We start from the raw sequence: 19,668 nt of genomic DNA on the forward strand, positions 1-19,668 counted from the left end.
ACTAAATTTCTCAGTCTTACCTAAAAGATAGAAGTTGGTATATCTCTCTTAACTCCTTTCCCATTAAACTTGGAGTAGGCTATTTCTGGCTTATATTCTATGGCCACACTTTGTTCTTCTCCTCCCTGAGTCCTGCCCGTCCTTTAAGGTCTGTGCCAGATTAAATACTGTATCTTTAAGAAGTATTGGCCGGGCGCGGTGGCTCACGTCTGTAATCTCAGCACTTTGGGAGGCCAAGGCGGGTGGATCACCTGAGGTCAGGAGTTTGAGACCAGCCTGACCAACATGATGAAACCCCGTCTCTACTAAAAATACAAAAATTAGCCAGGTATGGTGGCATGCACTTGTAGTCCCAACTAGTCTGGAGGCTGAGGCAGGAGAATCACTTGAACCCGGGAGGCAGAGGTTGCAGTGAGCCGAGATCAAGCCATTGCACTTCAGCCTGGGTGACAGAGCAAGATTCCTTCTAAAAACAAAAAAAAGTTTTCGCTGCACTCTCTCTCCCTGAGTCAGAAGTGACCTCTCCTTTCTTTGAATTCCCATATTTTCCTGGATTTGTACCTTTGAGTAGCTAGGATCACAACCAACCTATCATATATAACAGTTATTTCTGTCATCCTTGAATGGTAGATGCCCTAATGGAGTATGGGGAGGAGAGAGGAGATACCAAATTTCATTTGACTCAAGATCTCTCATAGCTCATGAAAATATACATCCTGCTGTACAGACTGATGTTTCCAACTATAGCCACTCAACACAGTGTTACAGAAAGCACACGACTGAAATCATACAGCAAGCATTAGATCTGCTTTAAGGAAAGAGTGATTAAGTTTCAGGCAAGCAGGATCTTACAGGAGTATCATGCGAGGGAACAAGGTCTTTCCATCCATGGGGCCTCAGGCCTGGGCCACCTCTGCATCAGAGTTTTCCTTTATTTTACTGGTGAGCTCCTCTGTGGCCCTCAGGCACCTCAGATTGTCCTTGGAACACCCTCTATCTTATAGCAGGGAGTGTCTCATTTTTTGCTAGTGCCACTGTGATCCCTACATGGTCTTCTCTGGAAGCGTGAGGACTCCCCGTGCCTTCCCTCCAAATGGTGAAATTAGTTGCTGCCACAGAAGGAGTCTTTCTTAGCAGCTTTTCCTGGTCACAGTCCTATTACCAACCCCCCACCCCACCCCTAACAACTGCTCAGCCATCAGCCATCTCTGCTATTCTCACTAGGGATCTGCTTTTTCATTCAGGGGCCGGGGCATGAGTATTTCACCTTTAGGACTCTTTCCTCTAGAGGAACAATTCAAGACTTGTAGTATTGCAGGTGCAACTGGACTATACACCCCATGAATTAAGAGAATGAGCTGCTGTTTTATGTATTTCTAGTACTTAAAACTAGAATGTAAATTCTATGAGAACAAATTTTGCTTCTGTCTTTAGTGTGCAAATATTTGTAGAGCCTAGAAAAGTGCCTGGCATATAGAATGTCCTCCATAAATATTTGTTGAATAAATGGATGGGCAGATGGATGGATATATGTATGAGTATTTAGCATGGAATCTTACTCATCATACGTATTCAGTGATGTTTACGGAATGCATGAGTAAAAAAACATATGGAGTAGCAAAGGTGGGAGTAAAGTAGGAAGGCGTGTATTTTGGTAGTATTTGAGCTGCTTCTTAATCTGGGTAACATACCTTAGGAGGATGCAGTGGTGTGGCAAGGAGTAGGCAAACTCACAGAATTAAAATATGCATTAATTTTAATTCTGGTGCATCAATTTTCCACAATGGTAAAATAAGATACTATTTTTTAATGTGGAAGCCAATAGATAGAATTTAGAATATATTGCATAATTGATGTAATTTTTTAAAGTAAATTACATGTAGAGGGTTATCCTAACCATGCCCTCAAATCCTCTCCTTTGTTCTTAGATACACATTGGAAGAAATATTTGAGAAAACAGGTACTGAAGTTTTTATCTTATCTTGGAACTTCTGTAAAGTAGGTGCTGTCTCCAGTTTTGTGCCGAGGAGAGAATGGTGTCCATACAGTGACGTAGGGGCTATGGGGGCCCTCCACACAAATATTTCCCTTTATGAAACAGGCAGCATATGCCAATAATAACTTACTTTGGCACAAGAGGCTGTCTTTTTCTATGTGATAAATTCCACAAATGTTTATTGAGTACCTGCTAGATAAAAGGCACTAACCTGGATGCTAAGATGAAAATAGTAATCAGAATACTTCCTCTGCCCTCAAGGAATTAAAGAGTAGTAGCGGAAGACTTTTATAAATGGTCAGTTGCCTATACAGAACAGTGTGGAATTAGCAGTAGACTTAGGCATGGGATACAGTGGGAACACAGATGGAGGGGACCTGATTGGTCTGGGATTAGTGGTGAAGGAGGGACAGAGGGTGTTCCAGGCAGAGAGAACAGCATGTGCAAAGGCCTGTAGGTAAGAAGCAGCAGTGTGTTTGGGGAACACCAAGTAGTTTAATGGTAAACTGTATATAAATATTGGGTCAAAAGCTTCTGCACAGCAAAGGAAAGATCAACAAAGTGAAGAGATATCCTACAGAATGGGAGAAAATATTTGCAAACTCTTCAATTGACAAGTGATTAATAACCAGAATATATAAGGAACTCAAGCCAATACCAAAGGAAAAATAAAAAAACAAAACAAAATAATCCAAGTTTAAAAATGGGTAAAAGATCTGAATAGACATGTTTAAAAAGAAGACATACAAATGGCTAAAAGATATATGAAAAATTGCCCAACATCACTAATCATCAAGGAAATACAAACCAAAACCACAATGAAATATCATCTCACTCCAGTTAAAATGGCTATTATGAAAAAGACAGAAAATAGCAAATGCTGGCAAGGATGTAGAGAAAGGGGAATGCTCATACACTGTTGGTGGGAAGGTAAGTTAGCACAGCCACTATGGAGAACAGTATTGAGGCTCCTAAAAAAGCTAAAAATAGAAATGCCATATGATCCAGCAATTCAGCTGCTGGGTATATATCCAAAAGAAAGGAAATCAGCATGTGAAAGAGATATCTGCACTCCCATGTTTACTGCAGCACAATTCACAATAGTCAAGATAGGAAATCAACCTAAGTGTCCATAAAGAGAATGGATAAAGAATACGTCGTATATATACACAATAGAATATTAGTCAGCCATTAAAAAAATAAAATCTGTCATTTGCAATAACATGGATGGAACTGCAGGACATCATATTAAGTGAAATAAGCCAAGCAAAGAAAGACAACTGTTGCACGTTCTCACTCATACGAGGAAGCTAAAAAAATTGATTCATGGAGGAAGTGAATATAGTAGTGGTTACTAGAGGCTAGGAAGGGTAGTGAGGAGGGCAGATAAAGAGGGGTTGGTTAATGGGTATAAAAATAGAGTAAGATCTCATGTTTGTTAGCACAATAGGGTGACTTAAGAAATAATTATTGAATAGTTCAAAATAACTGGAAGAGTAGATTTGGAATGTTCCCAACACAAAGAAGTGATAAAGGTTTAAGATGATGGCTGTACCAGTTACTCAGACTGACCATTACACATTGTATGCTTGTATCAAAATATCCCCGGCACCCCATAAATATGTACAACTATTATATATCCATAAAACTTTTACAAAAAGAAATAACAAAGGAGAAAAGTTATGGATTTAATTATCTAACATTACATTCCACATTGCCAAGTCATCATGAACAAAATTTAAAGACAAATAACAATCTGGAAGGAAAAAAAATTGGGGTATTTCAGCAACTTTCATGACAGCAGAGGTTATCTGTTTATTCATTGTGCTGTAACTAACATTTAACCAGGTGTATAGCCCACAGTGATGGCTGAATGAATGAAAAAGATCAATATTCCAAAATATGTTAAGTAGCTAATATAAATAAGAAAACTCCATAAAACCTGAATAGACAAATTCTTGACTAAGAAAATGTGAAAAGGCATTTCACCTTGGTGTCATCGTTGGCTTTTTCTTACACAGCATATCAAATCCTTTAGCAAATCTTGTTGGCTCTACCTTCAAAGTAAATCCAAATCTGATTGTTCTTCCTCACGCTACTGTTGCCTTGTACAAGTCATTATATTTTGTCTGAGCTGCTACAGTAACCTCCTAACTGCTCTTTCTGCTTTCCCTCTTGCCCTTCTACAATATCAAGGTAACATTTTAAAATGTAAATCAGAATGTATCACTTTTTTGTTCAGAATCTTCCACACTCTGCCCATCACACTCAGAGTAAAACCCCAAGTCCTTTCCATGCATATGAGACACTACATGATCCTGCATCTTGGCTCGCTCTCTGGCCTTACTTCCACTGCCACTCCCCTTCATTTCACCCGACCAGCCAGGCTGCTCTTGTCATTCTTTGAACATTCCAAGCCCCCTTCTGCCCCAGGGTTTTAGGGTCTTTGCAGTTGGTGTTCTCAAGCTGGAAATATTCTTTTCCCAAAGAAGTGCATGGCTTGCTCCTCTCTTGGTCAGGGGTCTGCTCCACTGTTACCTCTGCAATTAGACCTTCCCTTACCAACTTACCTAAAATAGCCTCTCCCCCATCATTCTTTATATACTAAAAATGTTTTTCTCTCCCCTCCATTTGACTCTCTCTACCTTACTATGTACAAAACAGATAAAAAGAGAAAAAATGTCTCCCCAGAAAATTTCTAAACACAGGCTTACCCTCAAGTCATGGAACTGGAATTCCTCCTGGGTACCAGGCAGAAGCATATATAAACTTCTTTGATTGGCTGCACTTTTAATGTTAGGCCTCAAAGAATTACCATATTTGTAGTCATACTATAAGGTCACAATAAAAAAAATACAGAATTCATAAGGAGCCATTATGAATGAGGGCCAGCAGACAACAAACTAGTAGCAGATCCACAAATCCAGATACTGAAATTATTCAGTGCAAAAATATACATATATTGAGCATATTTTTTTAATGGATAAAAATATTGAAAGTATGACATAGGAAGACGACTATGGAAAATATCAGCAAATTTAAGAAATAATCAGAACTTTTAGAAAGAAAAGTACGTAACGTCTATTCTAGGAAGCACATAAGTACAGTTAAAGAGAGCATTAATGTACGAGAAGAATCTGAAGAATTGCATACAGTGCAGCAAAAAATGAGAAAGAAATAGTAAATATGATAACAGGTTAAGAAAGACAAAGGATAGAGGAGGATGAACACGTCTGATAAGAGTTCCAGGAGCAGAGGCTAGAGAGAATGAAGGAGAGGCAATATTCAAAGAGCTGATGCTGAGAATTTTCCAGAATTGTTTAAAAGGCACTGATATTTAGGTTTAGGAAGCTCAGTGAATCCCCACAATGAAAAATGAAAAGAAATCCACACCTATGCACATAACAGTGAAATAGTAGAGAGAAAGAGAAGATCTTAAAGAGAATGACAATTAGACTGATAGTCAACTTCTACCCAGAATAAATGGAAGCCAGAAGAAAATGGGATAATATAATCCAAGTGCTAAAAAAAAATCATTGTAACCAGAATTTTATACCTACGAAAACATATTTTTCAAAAATGAGGGCAACATAAAGCATTCACAGGATTAGACAATTTACTACAGATCTTCACCAAGGGGTGTTCTGAAGGACATATTTCAATGACAAAGAATATTATGCCAGAATGGACGCTGAGATTTAGGGGAAAATGGTAAGCAAAAGGAATAGTAAAATGTGGGTTAATTTTAACAAACATTGAACTATAAAGTACTAATAATATCTTCTTTTTGGGGTTAACAAAAAGTAGATACAGCAGAAATACTAGACAACAGTAGTACATAAATCAGTAAGGGGTGATCAGAGTATTAAGGTACTTGAATTGTTTGGAAAAAAGATAAAGATACAGAATAATTGTAGATTTTATTAAGTGAAATAGCTATTTTAAAATTTAAGGATAACCACTAAATGTTTAGGAATATATTAATAGTATGTAATTTTTCAAGCTAATAAAAAGAAAAAGCAGTGAGAAAAAATTTGTAACCCTACACTTGGTCCATCCAAAAGAAGGAAACAGAAGAGGAAAAAAAGAAAAGGAAAGGAAGAAACATTAAAAATAGAATGAGTAAAAAGTCTACAATAAGATGGAAAAAAAGTGAAATCAAATTGTATCAGTAATCACAAAGCCTGTAAGTGAACTAAATACCCCACTAATGAGACAGATTGTAAAGGTGGATATTTAAAAATCCATCTATGTTCTTTTTATAGAAAAATCTTAAACATAAGGATGCAGAAAGACAAGAAGCCAAACAATTTTTTAAATGAATAATGTAAATAGAAAGCTGATGTGGCTATATTAATATGTAAGAATCCTTTTTTGGCAGAAAGCATATTAGAGATAAATATGATCACTTCATATTAAAGTTTTAATTCTCTAAGAAGATATATGTCTATACATTTAAATATCACAGCTTCCAGATATATAAAGCAAAAATTGACCAACTGCAATTGACAAACAATAATGGGCAAATCAACTGTTATAGGGGAGATTTAAATTTCTCTTAGAAATTAATAAATCAAGCAAACAAGGTTATACATATGGACAACACAAATAACTAGCTTAATCTAGTGAAACGTGTAGAACAGTGTAGCCAACACTGAAGATTACATATTCTTTATGTATAACCTTTTAAGTACCTATGGAAATATAAAAAATTAAGAAAAACAAAATAAACCCAAACAAAAACATATGGAGGCAAATAATAAAGGTAAATGCAGAAATTAGTAAAACAGAGGACAAAGATACCTAAAGAGGATCAACAAAAGACACATATGGTAGGGACTGGCACATAGTAGGGCCAACAATTCAATATCTGTTCAGTGAATAACAAGCAACCGAAAGTATAAATGTGTGTATAAAAAAGTCTGAAAGGAAATTCACCAGTGATTAAACCTGAGTTGGGCTGTTTGGGATTAGCTTGCTTTTATTCTTTATTCTTGGTATTTTCTGAACTCCCTGTGTGTATTGCTCTTATAATTTTATGAAAACACATGATTTTAAAATCAATACATAGATTTTTGAAGGAGTAGACTAGAGGTTGGAAGTCAGGAACTATCCTAGACACCAATTCTGGTCAGAGGGCACGAGGAGGTGCAGTGTAAGTGTGTGCTCTTTGGAGGTATGTAGGTGCTCTGCCCCTCAGTACGTGGATGACCTTACGCATAATCTCTCTAAACCCGTTCTCTCACGTGGCAATAATAAGGCTCCCTCAAAGAGTTATTGTGGTAGGTGGCCATGTAAAGCACTTAATCCAGTGCCTGATACTGCAGATGCTGGGTAGTCATTTGCCTTCCCCTGCTTGAGGGGTTAGCATGAGGGAGATACCTGTTTTCATTTCTAAGGAATGTGCCTAGCGTGGAAGGCAAATTTGATCAGTCTAAATATGAAACTAGATGAAAGCTTAATATGTGAAATTATATTTGTGCCCTCCCAAAGAGCCAAGAAAATTAAGAAATGAACCAAGTAACTCATCATATTTATTACATGTAAGAATGAAGGTGCAGTATTATCATTTCCTTGTGATAGTCACATCTAATAGTTCTAAAACCAATTCACAGTATTCTTGTCAGACTTATTTTATGAGACATTTAACCATTGCTAAAGTAAATTTCATGAGGAAATATGCCTATATAACTTCTCTGGAGTTACAGAGATAGAAATCTGACCCATCATTTCTGTTTTCATGGAAAACCATTTCGCAGAACTTGGTTCCAGTAGAAGTGTTTATTAAGTTGTAAGCTTAACACAGTTCATTGGCAGTGTGTATTTCCACACGGACATTTTTCTCAGTGCAGATTTGCTCAGTTCATTATTACTGACAGCAGATGGTAGCACTTCCACATGAATTTACCTCCTGAATCGATCTAAGAAATGTCACTAAAAGGATCCCAATGGTTTTGATGTTCTTCCATCTCTGAAAAGGGTACATTAAACAAATAAGGAGTAGAGTTTAGATTTTTTTTAAAAAACTCTAACACATAATTCCTAAACCAACTAATGACTGCTTTCATCTTTGATTCCGGCTGTTTGAAGGAAAAATAGTAGAAAATACAGATAATCTTTCTTGATAGCATAAACCTTACAAAATCTCCATTGGAAAATAATGGCTTTTGGAGAATATTATCTACATTGATTGTCTGCACTGATAACATCAAATTACTTGTAAATTCTCTACTCTACTTTCTCTGAATACAAATTGCTGGGCTTGCAGAATCACCTGATTGACTGTGACTGAAAAAATAGTATCGGCTCAGGTCACTATGCTAACTTTTGAATTCTGTGATTTCTGCAGCATTAAGATCTCCACAGGATTAACCACATTTTTCACTTACAGACCCATTGGCTTGATTTAGGCTTAAATCAATTTAAAATTATCAGACAAGATTTAATGTTTGATAAATGAGTGAATGATATAATATGTGAATTCTAGTCACATAAAGGAAACTTGTTATTTTTCTATGTCATATGATCATTATTGCATTCTTCATAACTCAAGGGTTTATATTCAGTAGTCCTATATATTTAGAAACAAGGATTTATTTGGAATATTCTAAAAATTAATTTTCCATTTGTGTTTGAAATGTAATTAATGATTTGGCTAATTCGCCACAACTAAAAGAAACTGATACATTTTAGAAAGCATTGAGTATTGAAGCATGTACAATTTAACCATGTAAATTAATTATGGATGCTTTTGACACATTGCTAGAAGAGTGCTCATGATTAACAACGTACTTAAAGGATTTGCTTCACAACAAGAAAAAGCTTTTGGGTTCCATATGCTTTCAAAAACATGCTTACTAATATTCTAACAACAGAGGCACAACTTAATGCTTTTTTTTTTTTTTTTTTTTTAAGATAGTCTTACTCTGTTGCCCAGGCTGAATGCAGTGGCACAATCTCCGCTCACTGCAACCTCTGCCTTCTGGGTTTAAACGATTCTTCTGCCTCAGCCTCCCAAGTATCTGGGACTACAGGCGCCTGCCACCATGCCCAGCTAATTTTTGTATTTTTAGTAGAGACAGGTTTTTGCCATGTTGGCCAGGCTGGTCTTGAACTCCTGGCCTCAAGTGATCTGCCCACCTCAGCCTCCCAAAGTACTAGGATTACAGGCGTGAACCACCATGCTTAGTCAATACTGACTTAATTCTGCTAAAAGATAGCAACTTTGGGCCAGGTATGGGGGCTCATGCCTATAATCCCAGCACTTTGGGAGGTGGAAGGATCGATGAGTTCAGAGTTCAAGACTGGCCTGGCAACATAGTGAGACTTTATCTCAAAAAAAATAAAAAACTTAAAAATATTATTGAAAAAATAAAATATGGCAATGTTGTTCAATATGCTTTCGTTTCTTTCCCCTTCCTTTGTACCATTATTGTCATGTATATTATATTTATGTTATAAACTCAACACTACAGTGTTACGATTTTTGCTTATATAATCTTATGTCTTTTTAAAAAAATTAAGAAAAGAGAAAGTACTTAGTCTTTTATATTCACCATTTATGACACTTTTCATTTTTCCCTGTACATTTGAGTTACACTCTGGTATTATTTCCAGAAGGACTTTCTTTAGTATACCTTATAAGGCAAATCTACTAGCAAGGAATTCTCTCAGTCTGTTTCCCCGGGAATATATTTATATTACTTTCATTTCTGAAGAATGTAGAATTCTTGGTTGACAATTCAGGTTTTTTCCCTCATTACTCTGAATATGTCATTCTCCTCCTATCCGGACTGATAAGAAGTCACCTGTTTTTGAATTGTTATTCCTCTTTATGTGATGAGTCCTAAAGGACTCAGTTGCTGTTTTTAAGATTTTCTCCTTGTGTTTAGCTATCAGTTATTGGACTATGATGTGTCTAATGTGGGTCTTTTTATATTTCTACTTAGAGTTTGTTGAGCTTCTTGGATCTGTAGATTAATGTATTTCATCAAAGTATAGAAATTTTTAGCCAGTATTTCTTCAGCTATTTTGCCTGCCCTTTTCTCTCCTTCTCTTTTTCAGAGTACTATTATATGTATTCTGGTACAGCTGATGTTATACCACAGATGTCTAAGGCTCATTTTTCTTCAAGTTTTTCTTCTCTTTTCTTCACGTTGAATGCTTTCTATTAATATACTTTCAAATCCACTAATCCTTTCTACTGCTGTCTCATATTTACTATTGAGTCCATCTAGTGAATTTTTTATTTCTGGTATTGTACTTTTCAACTCTAGAATTTCTATTTAGTTCTTTCTATAGTTTGTATTCCTCTATGGAGATTAGCTATTTGCAGAGCCATTGTTATAATTTTTCTGTTTTAATTCCAGTTTTCTTTAATTCACTGAACATATTTATAATAACTGCTTTGAATTATTTGTAAATCCAACATCTGAGTCTACTCAGTGTCAGTTTTTAATAATGATTTTTCCCCCTGGTATGAACCACACTTTTTGGTTTCTTTGCATGTCACATAAATTCCTTTGAAAACTAGACATTTTAGATAATATATTGCAGCAATTCTGGATTCCAATATTTTTTCCTGAGGGTTGTCTTTTTCTTGTTGTTGCTGTTGTTTTTGTTTGGTTAATAACTTTCCTAGGCTTTGTCTGCAGATTTTTTTTTTCCCTGTAAGTATGGCCACTGATGTCTTTGCTATTGGTTTTTTAATTCTTATTTTTATTTTTTAGACTGCCTTCCTCAGGGTTATCCAGCTATGTCTGTAAAGCTTGCAGGTTGGCCAATGATTGGACAGAAATTGTGCTCAAATATCTCAAGCCTATAATGCCTTTTTCTTTTGCCAATGAATGTGTACATGGATTGGGAACACACTGAAAATTCAAGTAGTATTCATGTTGGCCTTAGCTCTTACATCCCATCAGGCCTTCTCGTGTCTCCACTGAACATTCCCTTCCCATCAGCCAGTGATGCCTGGAGAACTTATCTACCCCTTCCGTGGCTGTCTTACTTCCAGAATGTCCCCATTAAAATACTGGTAGTTTGCTGCTTGCCTCAACTGGGACTGCAACCTTTTCTTTTCATTTAGTACCTATTTTGCTATTTTTTATTGACAGTGCCGCTGAGCAATAGTTTTAGCTGTCTTTTGGAAATCAGGCCAGCCCCTCTGGCTACACAGTTATTGGCTCTTATGGCCAGACTGCTCTGGTAAAACTTCTATTGATGGAGTGGCTGGGGACATTGGGGAAAGGAGGAGGGGGTATGGAAGTACTTCCAGGCAAGAATGCTTCAGATTCCCTGTTTCTAACTTGAAATTTGGCAGATTATCATGAACTAAACACTTCTCAGATTTTATATTTGCCCTTGGTTGATTTCCAGGACCCAAAAATGGTTTGTTTTTGACAATTTTGTTCATTTTTATACTTATTTTCTGGGAAGAGGATTTGCTGACCTCTTTATTCTATCACAGCTGGCAGTCCACTTCTATTGTTATTAATTTATAAAATTATTCTAAAAGATTACATAAATATATCTCATAACTCCTATATTAAGGTGATCAGCATAGTATAGGCTTGATTCTTTTAAACCAAAAGCATTTTGCCAAAACAATATAATTTTTATTTTAAAATCCAATTTATTAATAAATTTAAACTTGTGATTTTTAAAGACCATCATTCATTTTAATATATTCTATTTAATTATATAAATATAAGGTCTCAGTATAGTAAAGGATAAAGAATTTTTTAAAGATGGCCAAACCTGCATTAAAGAAATGCTGAAGCTATTCTAAAAGCTCTTCAAAGGCATAAAAGTCTCAATTATTTTAAAAAGTGTTTTAAATGAGCATTGCCATGCATTTTATTCTATTAGAATATAACCTTAAATGCTAATATGACTGTTTTATGTTCTTTGAGGAAAAATGAATATTAAAATGTTGTAGATTACTGAAGTGTTTTTGAAGTACCTAAGCTTTTTATTTTAATTTAAATTCATTTAAATTATTTTTCATTAATTTGGTTTTAAACCTGAATACAAATATAGTGATAGTATTAGTTGCCATATAGACCTAGACCTTTCACTAATTCAGACCTTTCTTCCTTTCACTTATAAACAGTTGTTAAATATTCCTAAACACTTAGATGCTGGTCAGTGATGCTTTTAATATGCTACGTAATTTACAGGAATATCCTATTTTTAGATTGAAATTGGGCTTTATTATAGGGTACCATAAGACTACTTTCTGAATGTCTGGCTGTTATCCTTTTCTGTTTAGATATTAATGGGTTAAATACTAATAGCCAACCAAGTGACTGCTATGTGTCAGGTACTGTTCTATGTACTTCTGCGGTATTATCTCATTGAAGGGTCACAGTCAATCTCTGAGACAGATACTATCTATCATTAGCCAGTTACCAGATGAAGAAACAGAGACATAAAATGGTTAAGTGACTTTCCCGATAGCTCACAGCTACCAAGTGGTAGAGCAGGACTTGACCTCAAACAGTCGTAACCACAGAGCTCATGCATGTGCTTACCCACTTGCTATGTGGAACGAGGAAAAGACGACTTATAGAAGTAAAGTCCAAGTCTTTACAAAGAAGCATCAAATGAGCAGAGCTGCAGTGTGCCATGGTCCTAAGACTCCTCTAAGAAAATGTCCCCTGAACTGTAAGTGCCTATCCACCTCTTAGATAAGAGATGCCAAAGGGAGAGTGAGTCTTGGAGACAGTGGAGGCTGCATGATTGAACTGATTCTCCCTATTATGAGTGTTTCTGTCCAGTGGAAATTTAGAAGCCTAGGTTTCATTTCATTAAAGTTAACATGTCTTTACATCAATAAGATTGGATTATACCTCTTTATTCCTTCCATTGGCAACTGTGTAAGTCATCCCAAAAGAATTTAGACTACATTTATCTTTTTAAATTCCAGCTTTCTAAACAGTCATTATTTTAGTCCAGGACAATTTTAAATTTTTTTGCATTTTTCCTGCATATTTCCTATGCTCATTTCGCCATAGGGTCATCTGCCCCCACATTCTGTTCCTAAATCTCTGCGTGGTTGTTTTTTCCTTGTCATTCTGATCTCTGATTAAGTATCACCTTGTTTTAGTCCATTTAGGCTGTCATAACAAAAATACCATAGACTGGGTGACTCAACAACCAACACTTATTTCTCCCAGTTCTGAAGGCTACAAGATCCAGGATGAGGGCACTGGAAGATCCAGTGTCTGGTGAGGACCCATTTTCTATTTCATAGATGCCATCTTCTCACTGTATCCCCACATGATAGGAAAAGAGTGAGAGGGCTCTCTGGGTCTTTTTTATAAGGGCACTAATCCCATTCATGAGGGGTTCACCCTCATGACCTAATCACCTGCAAAGGGCTCCACCTCCTAATACCATCACCTTGGTGGTTAGGATTTCAACATATGAATTTTAGAGGGACACACACATTCAGTCCATTGTATTACCTCTTCCATGAGGCCTTCCCTTTCCAAGTCTAATGTCACCAAAATCCCTCCAGAATCATGTTACCCTGTTGTGTTTCCTTCGTAGGGCTTATAATTATCTGGATTATCTTATTTATTCATTCTGCATGTTTACTGGCTGTCTTCTGCACTGGAATCTAAGTTCCATGGGATCAGGAACATTGTTTATCTAAGAGATACAGTGGTCTCTATAACTATACCTAGAAATATTCTGGCAGACACATAAAAAAGATGATTGATTAATATATGTTGAATTACTTAACATTAGTTTAAGGCAGGTAAGGGAAACGAGACTCAAGTTGGACAGGAGGACTTGATATAGGCACAACCCATCAGGGCTTTGAGCCCAGGGCCCAGTTAGGGATGGGAATGAAGGTTGGGAAGAGAGCTGTAGAGAGGAAACTGATGCCTTGCTGGAAGAATCAGGCTACTGGTCAGAGTCACCTGGAGGTGGCACTCAGGGAGAAAAAAATGCCAGGAGATGCTAAAAATGCGACATACATGCAATAACCTACAACTAGTGGATAACTCATCCCTCACCACTGCCACCCCACATCTCCATACCCAGTGTCACCAATACAAGTGGAATTGTCCCTCCCAGTTCTTGTGAGTGGACGTGTGCATAAGCATGCAGACATGAATGTTTGGAGCTGAGGGCTAGAGGCAGCAGGGACAGCCACATAATTCATCCCATCAACAGCTCTGAGTTCAGCTTGCCCTTGGGTTGGCTAAGAGAAGAAACCAAGAGAAGAAGCTAGGCATCCCCTAGTCTAAATCCAGCCTACAAGCCTGTTTTACTGGTCCCACTCATGTTTAAAAATGTCTTGTGCCAACACTTTAATGTAGGAGGTTTAACATAAACTTCAGGTTTTCTAGGTTCGTTTCACAAATAGGAAGGTCTGGCATGCTGAACCTGCATTCCCACGTGGGACAGTTGGCCGGAGCAGAGTAGCCAGCATGGCCTTGGATGGGTGCACTCTGCAGTTCCTCCTGAGCCCCGTCATCTGCTGGTGTATTTAGCTGGCATTATCCCCTTAGGTCACCTGCTTCGTCTTCATAGGTATTTGAGTTTGCAGTATTGATATAATGGTTAATCCACAATATAAATAATCAATAAATGTGTCATCAATAATAGTGTTTGTGTTGGTAGAACTTGTGCACTACATAGAAACCTCCTAGGGCTCCCCATTGCTTGCCAAATGATGTCCACATCCCTAACTTGGGTGCGGTCTGACCTATATCTTATATCCAGTTATTACCTTATAAAAGGAACAGAGTTACATTTTAGGCTTTTAACTTATAAAAACAGCCCTGTAGCCTTGGGAGAGACAGAAGGAGAGAAAGGAGGAAAAAGAAAAACAAAAACTCAAGAGACAGAAAGACAGAGAGAGAGACAGACAGAAGTAGAACAATTTAAATAGTGCAGGCCATCTCCTCCCATCCCTAGTTCTACTCATGGAACATGTGCCCACTGGCACTGGATACATATAGGCTTGAAACAACATGTTGACAAAATTTGTGTAAAGAAATATGCAAATGATTTTGATTCTCTTACCATTGACAAAAAGGTGAATAAAATGAATTGTTTAGGTTGTCGAACTACTGAGCTTTGTGAACATCCTTGAAGAAAAACTGAAGAACAATGATAGGCCAAAAAGAAACACTGGCCAACAGAGAGGGAACTGATAAAATGCAACTACAGTTTATATTGTGTAAACAAAAATGGGCGCCCTGCTATACTCGACCATACTGCTTTATCAATGAGTAGCCCTTTCTCACCAACTTTTTCTGATGTTTGGATTATAAATTACATTTGAAAATAGAAAATAAACCTGTATATTAATTCAATGACTTGGAATCTGAGACAAATCTTTATTTTAAAGGAGTAAACCAGATAAATTATTTTAGCCTTTTCAAAGTAACTCACACTGATCCTGGACCAATTCTGATTCTTACAGGAACATCCAATACTTGGGCAACCCTTTTTTGTACTTCATCCCTGCAAAACGAATGAATTCATGGCTCCAGTATTAAAGAATTCTCGGAAAATCAATAAGTAAGAAACACCATCAAGATACATTGGCTTCTACTCTGATTTTAAAAGTGTAAATCTTTCTATGTGACTCTAAAAGCTAGGCTAAAAAAGAAATATTATTTATAATAATAATAATGGCTAACACATTGATTTTTACTATATGCTAGATGCTGTTCTAAGAGTTTTAGATACAGTAAGACATTGGATTTTTGCAACATTCCTATGTGCTAAGTACCATTATTTTACCCAATTTACAGAGGAGGAAGCTAAAGAACAGAAGAATTAAGCCACTCAAACAAGGTCACACAGCTAGTTACGTGGTAGGATTTGAATCTAAGCATTTTGGCCTCAGAACCATGCTCTTAATCATTGCACTCTGCTACCTTAGTAAGTGCTGTAAACCACAAGGGTAAAATTTGAATCATCAAGGGGAGTCAGGAACCCCAGTATCTTACCTCGTTCTTCAACTACCCTAATAAAGGATCCTCACAGGCTCTCTGGACCTTAAATTCTTGTCAAGCAATGGGGCTGGCATTCAGAAATGCTGAGATTCCAGGTGGTAGGTACAAATCTTTGAAGAAAACCTCATTTCTGTTATTGTTGGTGACCAACTGATATTCTACCATTCATCCAAAAACTACAATGGAAACGTTAGCATGGCCTGTTTTTCACTTGTTTCCTAGGAATGTCAACTACATCACATCATGGCTGAGCATTGTAGGGCCAGTTGTTGGACTGAATCTACCTCTGAGTTATGCCAAAGCAACCTCTCAGGCTGAATGAAATGTCAATTAACAAGGTAAAAGAAAAGCCTGGATTTAATGTTTTGCTGTTACAAAGATCAGTGTCTCCATTGCATTTAGACTCATCCCACCAAATGTAAAATTTGCTTTCATCTTTAGTGGGCAAATCCTGACTTAATTTTTATTTTTCCAATCAGTCCCCTACCAAGTTATTTAGGACAGGGATCCCCAAATCCCAGGCCACGAACCGGAACCAGGCCTCACAGCAGGAGGTGAGAGGCAGCTGAGCGGGCGAGGAAGCGAGCATTACCACCTGAGCTCTGCCTCCTATCAGATCAGCTGCAGCACTGGATCCTCATAGGAATGTGAACCCTATTGTGAACTGCGCATGCGAGGGATCTAGGTTGCGTGCTCCTTATGAGAGTCTAACCAATGCCTGATGATCTGAGGTGAACCAATTTCATCCTGAAACCATCTCCCATTTGGTCTGTAGGAAAATGGTTTTCCCTGAAACTGGTCCCTGGTGCCAAAAAGGTTGGGGGCCACCAATTCAGGAAATATTTTACTTTGCTGTAAGTAGCATGCACTCAATGACAGGAATGGATAGTTTTACTTTAGTACTGATATTCTTAAATAAGTCTTTACTGCTCAGTTAATCTTCTTTTGTTCTCTTGGCTTTTGTTTTGTGTTCTTCAGATTCTTCTATCGAGCTTAGAAATTGTGGTATGAAGAATGTCAAGAGTTTACCTGACCAGCCCTGGCTTTAATAGGACCAATACCATGGAATATTTCATCTCACCAAGATTTGACATGGATTATTTTTCCCTTGGACACAAATGTCTACAGCAACTGATATTTGATAGACCGAATGTTTAGAAGAAACATTTCAAAGGCGTACATCATGGCCAGGCATGGTGGCTCACACCTGCAATCCAAGCACTTTGGGAGGCCGAGGTGGGAGCATCACTTGAGCCTGGGAGTACAAGACCAGGCTGGGCAACATGGTGAAACCATGTCTGTACAAAAAAATACAAAAATTTGCCTGTTTGTGGTGGTGTGTGCCTGTAGTCCCAGCTACTCAGGAGGCTGAGGTGGGAGGTTGGCTTGAGCCCAGGAGGCAGAGGTTGCAGTGAGCTGAGATTGTGCCACTGCACTCCAGCCTGGGTGACAGAGCCAGACACTGTCTCAGAAAAAAAAAAAAAACAAAAACCAAAAAAAAAAACCACATCACTATAAATAGCAAAAAACGAATCTTAACTTACTAATACTAGGAATAACAACATTATTAGGGCACTTGCAGGTTATTCTTTTCTAGGCCAAGTACTTCACTTCCATTTGTCTGATATGGAGATTGAGGGAGAAATGTATTTGTGTATTCATTTTAATGTAAGATATACAAAAATTAAATTACTGGATTTACCTGTCCCTGAAACTGGTGTTATAAACATGACCTATCTTAAGTGATTCTCCCAGAATCAAACTCAGGAACAATAGATTATTTCTGTTTTACTCCAAAGATAGGGGAGAGAGAGAAAGAGAGAGAGAGTGTGTGTGTATGTATGTATGTGTGGGTGTTTGTGTAGACAGATAGATGTAAAATAAAGAAAAAAACACAATATTTTACTGTGAGACAATATGTTTTACCAGCGAAATGTGGCATAGTAATTAGAAGTTTTCTAAAAAGCTATAGAAAATATTTAAACATTAAGATTTCTTTTTGACCTACAGTAATAAAACAATGGTCATTTTACCCCTCTACTTCTCAACCCCACAGCTGCTCTGCTGTACTCTTTGAGGGCTCTTAAGCGAGTCTTCGTGTCCCTGAGACTTATTTTCCTCATCTTTAATTTGAAAATAACAAGCTACCTCATAGGGTTGCTGTGAGAACCACATGAGATCATTAATGCATGATAAGATATTGTAAAGTATTATACAAATATTCATTAAATGTTCACCTTTCTTGTATATAATTGGTATTCACTCAGGCTGTAAATAAGTTTCATAGCCAGTTAAGTATTAAGATAAACCTAACCTGGAACCTTTTTTTTTTTTTTTTGGTTGCTTGTTTTGTTTTTTGTTTTCATTTACTAGGAGCTGAAACTAAGATTAAAATGTCGTTGGGTTTTTAGAGAGTCTAGATTAGTGTCTTTCAATGAGAGATATGCTTAAAATCACCTGAGGATCGTTTACAGCTACAGATGCTGGGGCCACCTGACACAGTCTCTCTGGGGGTGATTCTGCTCTGGAGAACCTCTGGTCTGGATATACCTTTATTGTGACATTGATTTGTATTGTTTTGCTCTACTGACAGGCCTTTTCCAATCCATACAAGCTGAACTTGCTTCCTAATGTTTGTCTAGGCCTTACCTGGATAGGAAGGAAGCTTAGGAGACATGTTCACAAGGCAGCCGTCTTGTAGGAAACCAGTCCAGGTGAGGACATCATTCACCAGTGGATCACTGAGCACCATTGACAGCACCCTCAGTCCACATCTGCAGATTAAGAGCTGAACTCTCACAGAGAAAGTGGAAGTAGAGAAAGGGTTAATGCAAACTGCTAGAAAAGCTAAAAGTAAATTTTAAAATGCTGAGCTGCACATATTCATGTTAGGATGAGAGCCAGCTTAAATGCTTGCTGGGCATTTTGGTATTTACCGCTTAACATGTTTTCAACTTCTGTGAGGGATTTTCCCCCCACTCTCCCTAATGTAAACACAGATTTCTCGGCAAGTCATTTCTCAAGCCATGTCATTTCTAGTGTAAAATAAATTATAATAATGTGTCATCTGAATGGTGTTCTTGTCTGCAAATATTAGTTATCCTTTGCTAACAGATTCTGAGATGAGAGTCTATCAGTTTGGAGCCAACGTTTAGTTTTTTTTAAAAAGTTAAAAATAAAACTTTTTCTCTGATCAACAAGGACCTAAAAATTCATCAGTGGCAGAAAAAAGTTCTGAGGAGCTCCTGTAGATTGGGGAGGCCTTTCTCCCTAGATAGATCCCTCTCCTCGAGCAGCTTGATTTCTTTCTAGAATTGTTTTCACTTAAAAAACTTCTAATTTTTGGTTGATAACAATTTGCATTTTTATAAATGCAGTTATGCGAACGGAATGTTATCCTGACAGTTATTAAACATTAGAAGATACTTGGTTTTGTTGAAGTAACTGTTCTTTCTTGGCAATATGAAGAATTTTTCTCCCTGCTTCCTCATATAATGTACAGCATCTTCTATCAGAAATCAGGCTGGGTAAAGCCGCTTCCAGCTAACCTCCTAAATTCTGCTTCTGTGTGACCTTGGAAAAATTTCTTCACCTCTGTGGTCCTCAGTTTCTTTATTTGTAAAATGGGGAAATTCAGCTATGTGTCTTTTGCGACAACCGTGAATTTTTAGGTCTGTGAAATAGAAGTCC

The 19,668-nt window shown here is 37.2% G+C and overlaps 1 protein-coding gene across 41 annotated transcripts in view; it reads left to right on the top strand.

Annotated features, from left to right (window-relative positions):
* The window catches only part of ATG10 (autophagy related 10), a 305,844-nt gene extending 286,800 nt beyond the window's left edge, over positions 1-19,044 (top strand). For 33 of the 41 annotated variants that reach the window (XR_012413821.1, XR_012413824.1, XR_012413827.1 and 30 more), the window contains 3 exons: positions 15,441-15,538; positions 16,201-16,316; positions 16,957-19,044. Coding sequence is in view for 32 of the 41 variants with exons in the window: in XM_065546451.2 (XP_065402523.1) it covers positions 15,441-15,538; positions 16,201-16,300 (198 nt within the window). In the remaining 9 variants the exon portion in view is untranslated. Of the gene's footprint in view, positions 1-15,440; positions 15,539-15,774; positions 16,077-16,200; positions 16,317-16,956 lie in introns of all 41 variants that reach the window. The other 8 variants (XR_012413822.1, XR_010587431.2, XR_012413825.1 and 5 more) reach the window with 3 other exon arrangements.
* Positions 19,045-19,668: the final 624 nt, after the last annotated feature.

Source organism: Macaca fascicularis, chromosome 6, assembly GCF_037993035.2.
Source record: "Macaca fascicularis isolate 582-1 chromosome 6, T2T-MFA8v1.1".
Lineage (NCBI taxonomy): Eukaryota > Metazoa > Chordata > Mammalia > Primates > Cercopithecidae > Macaca > Macaca fascicularis.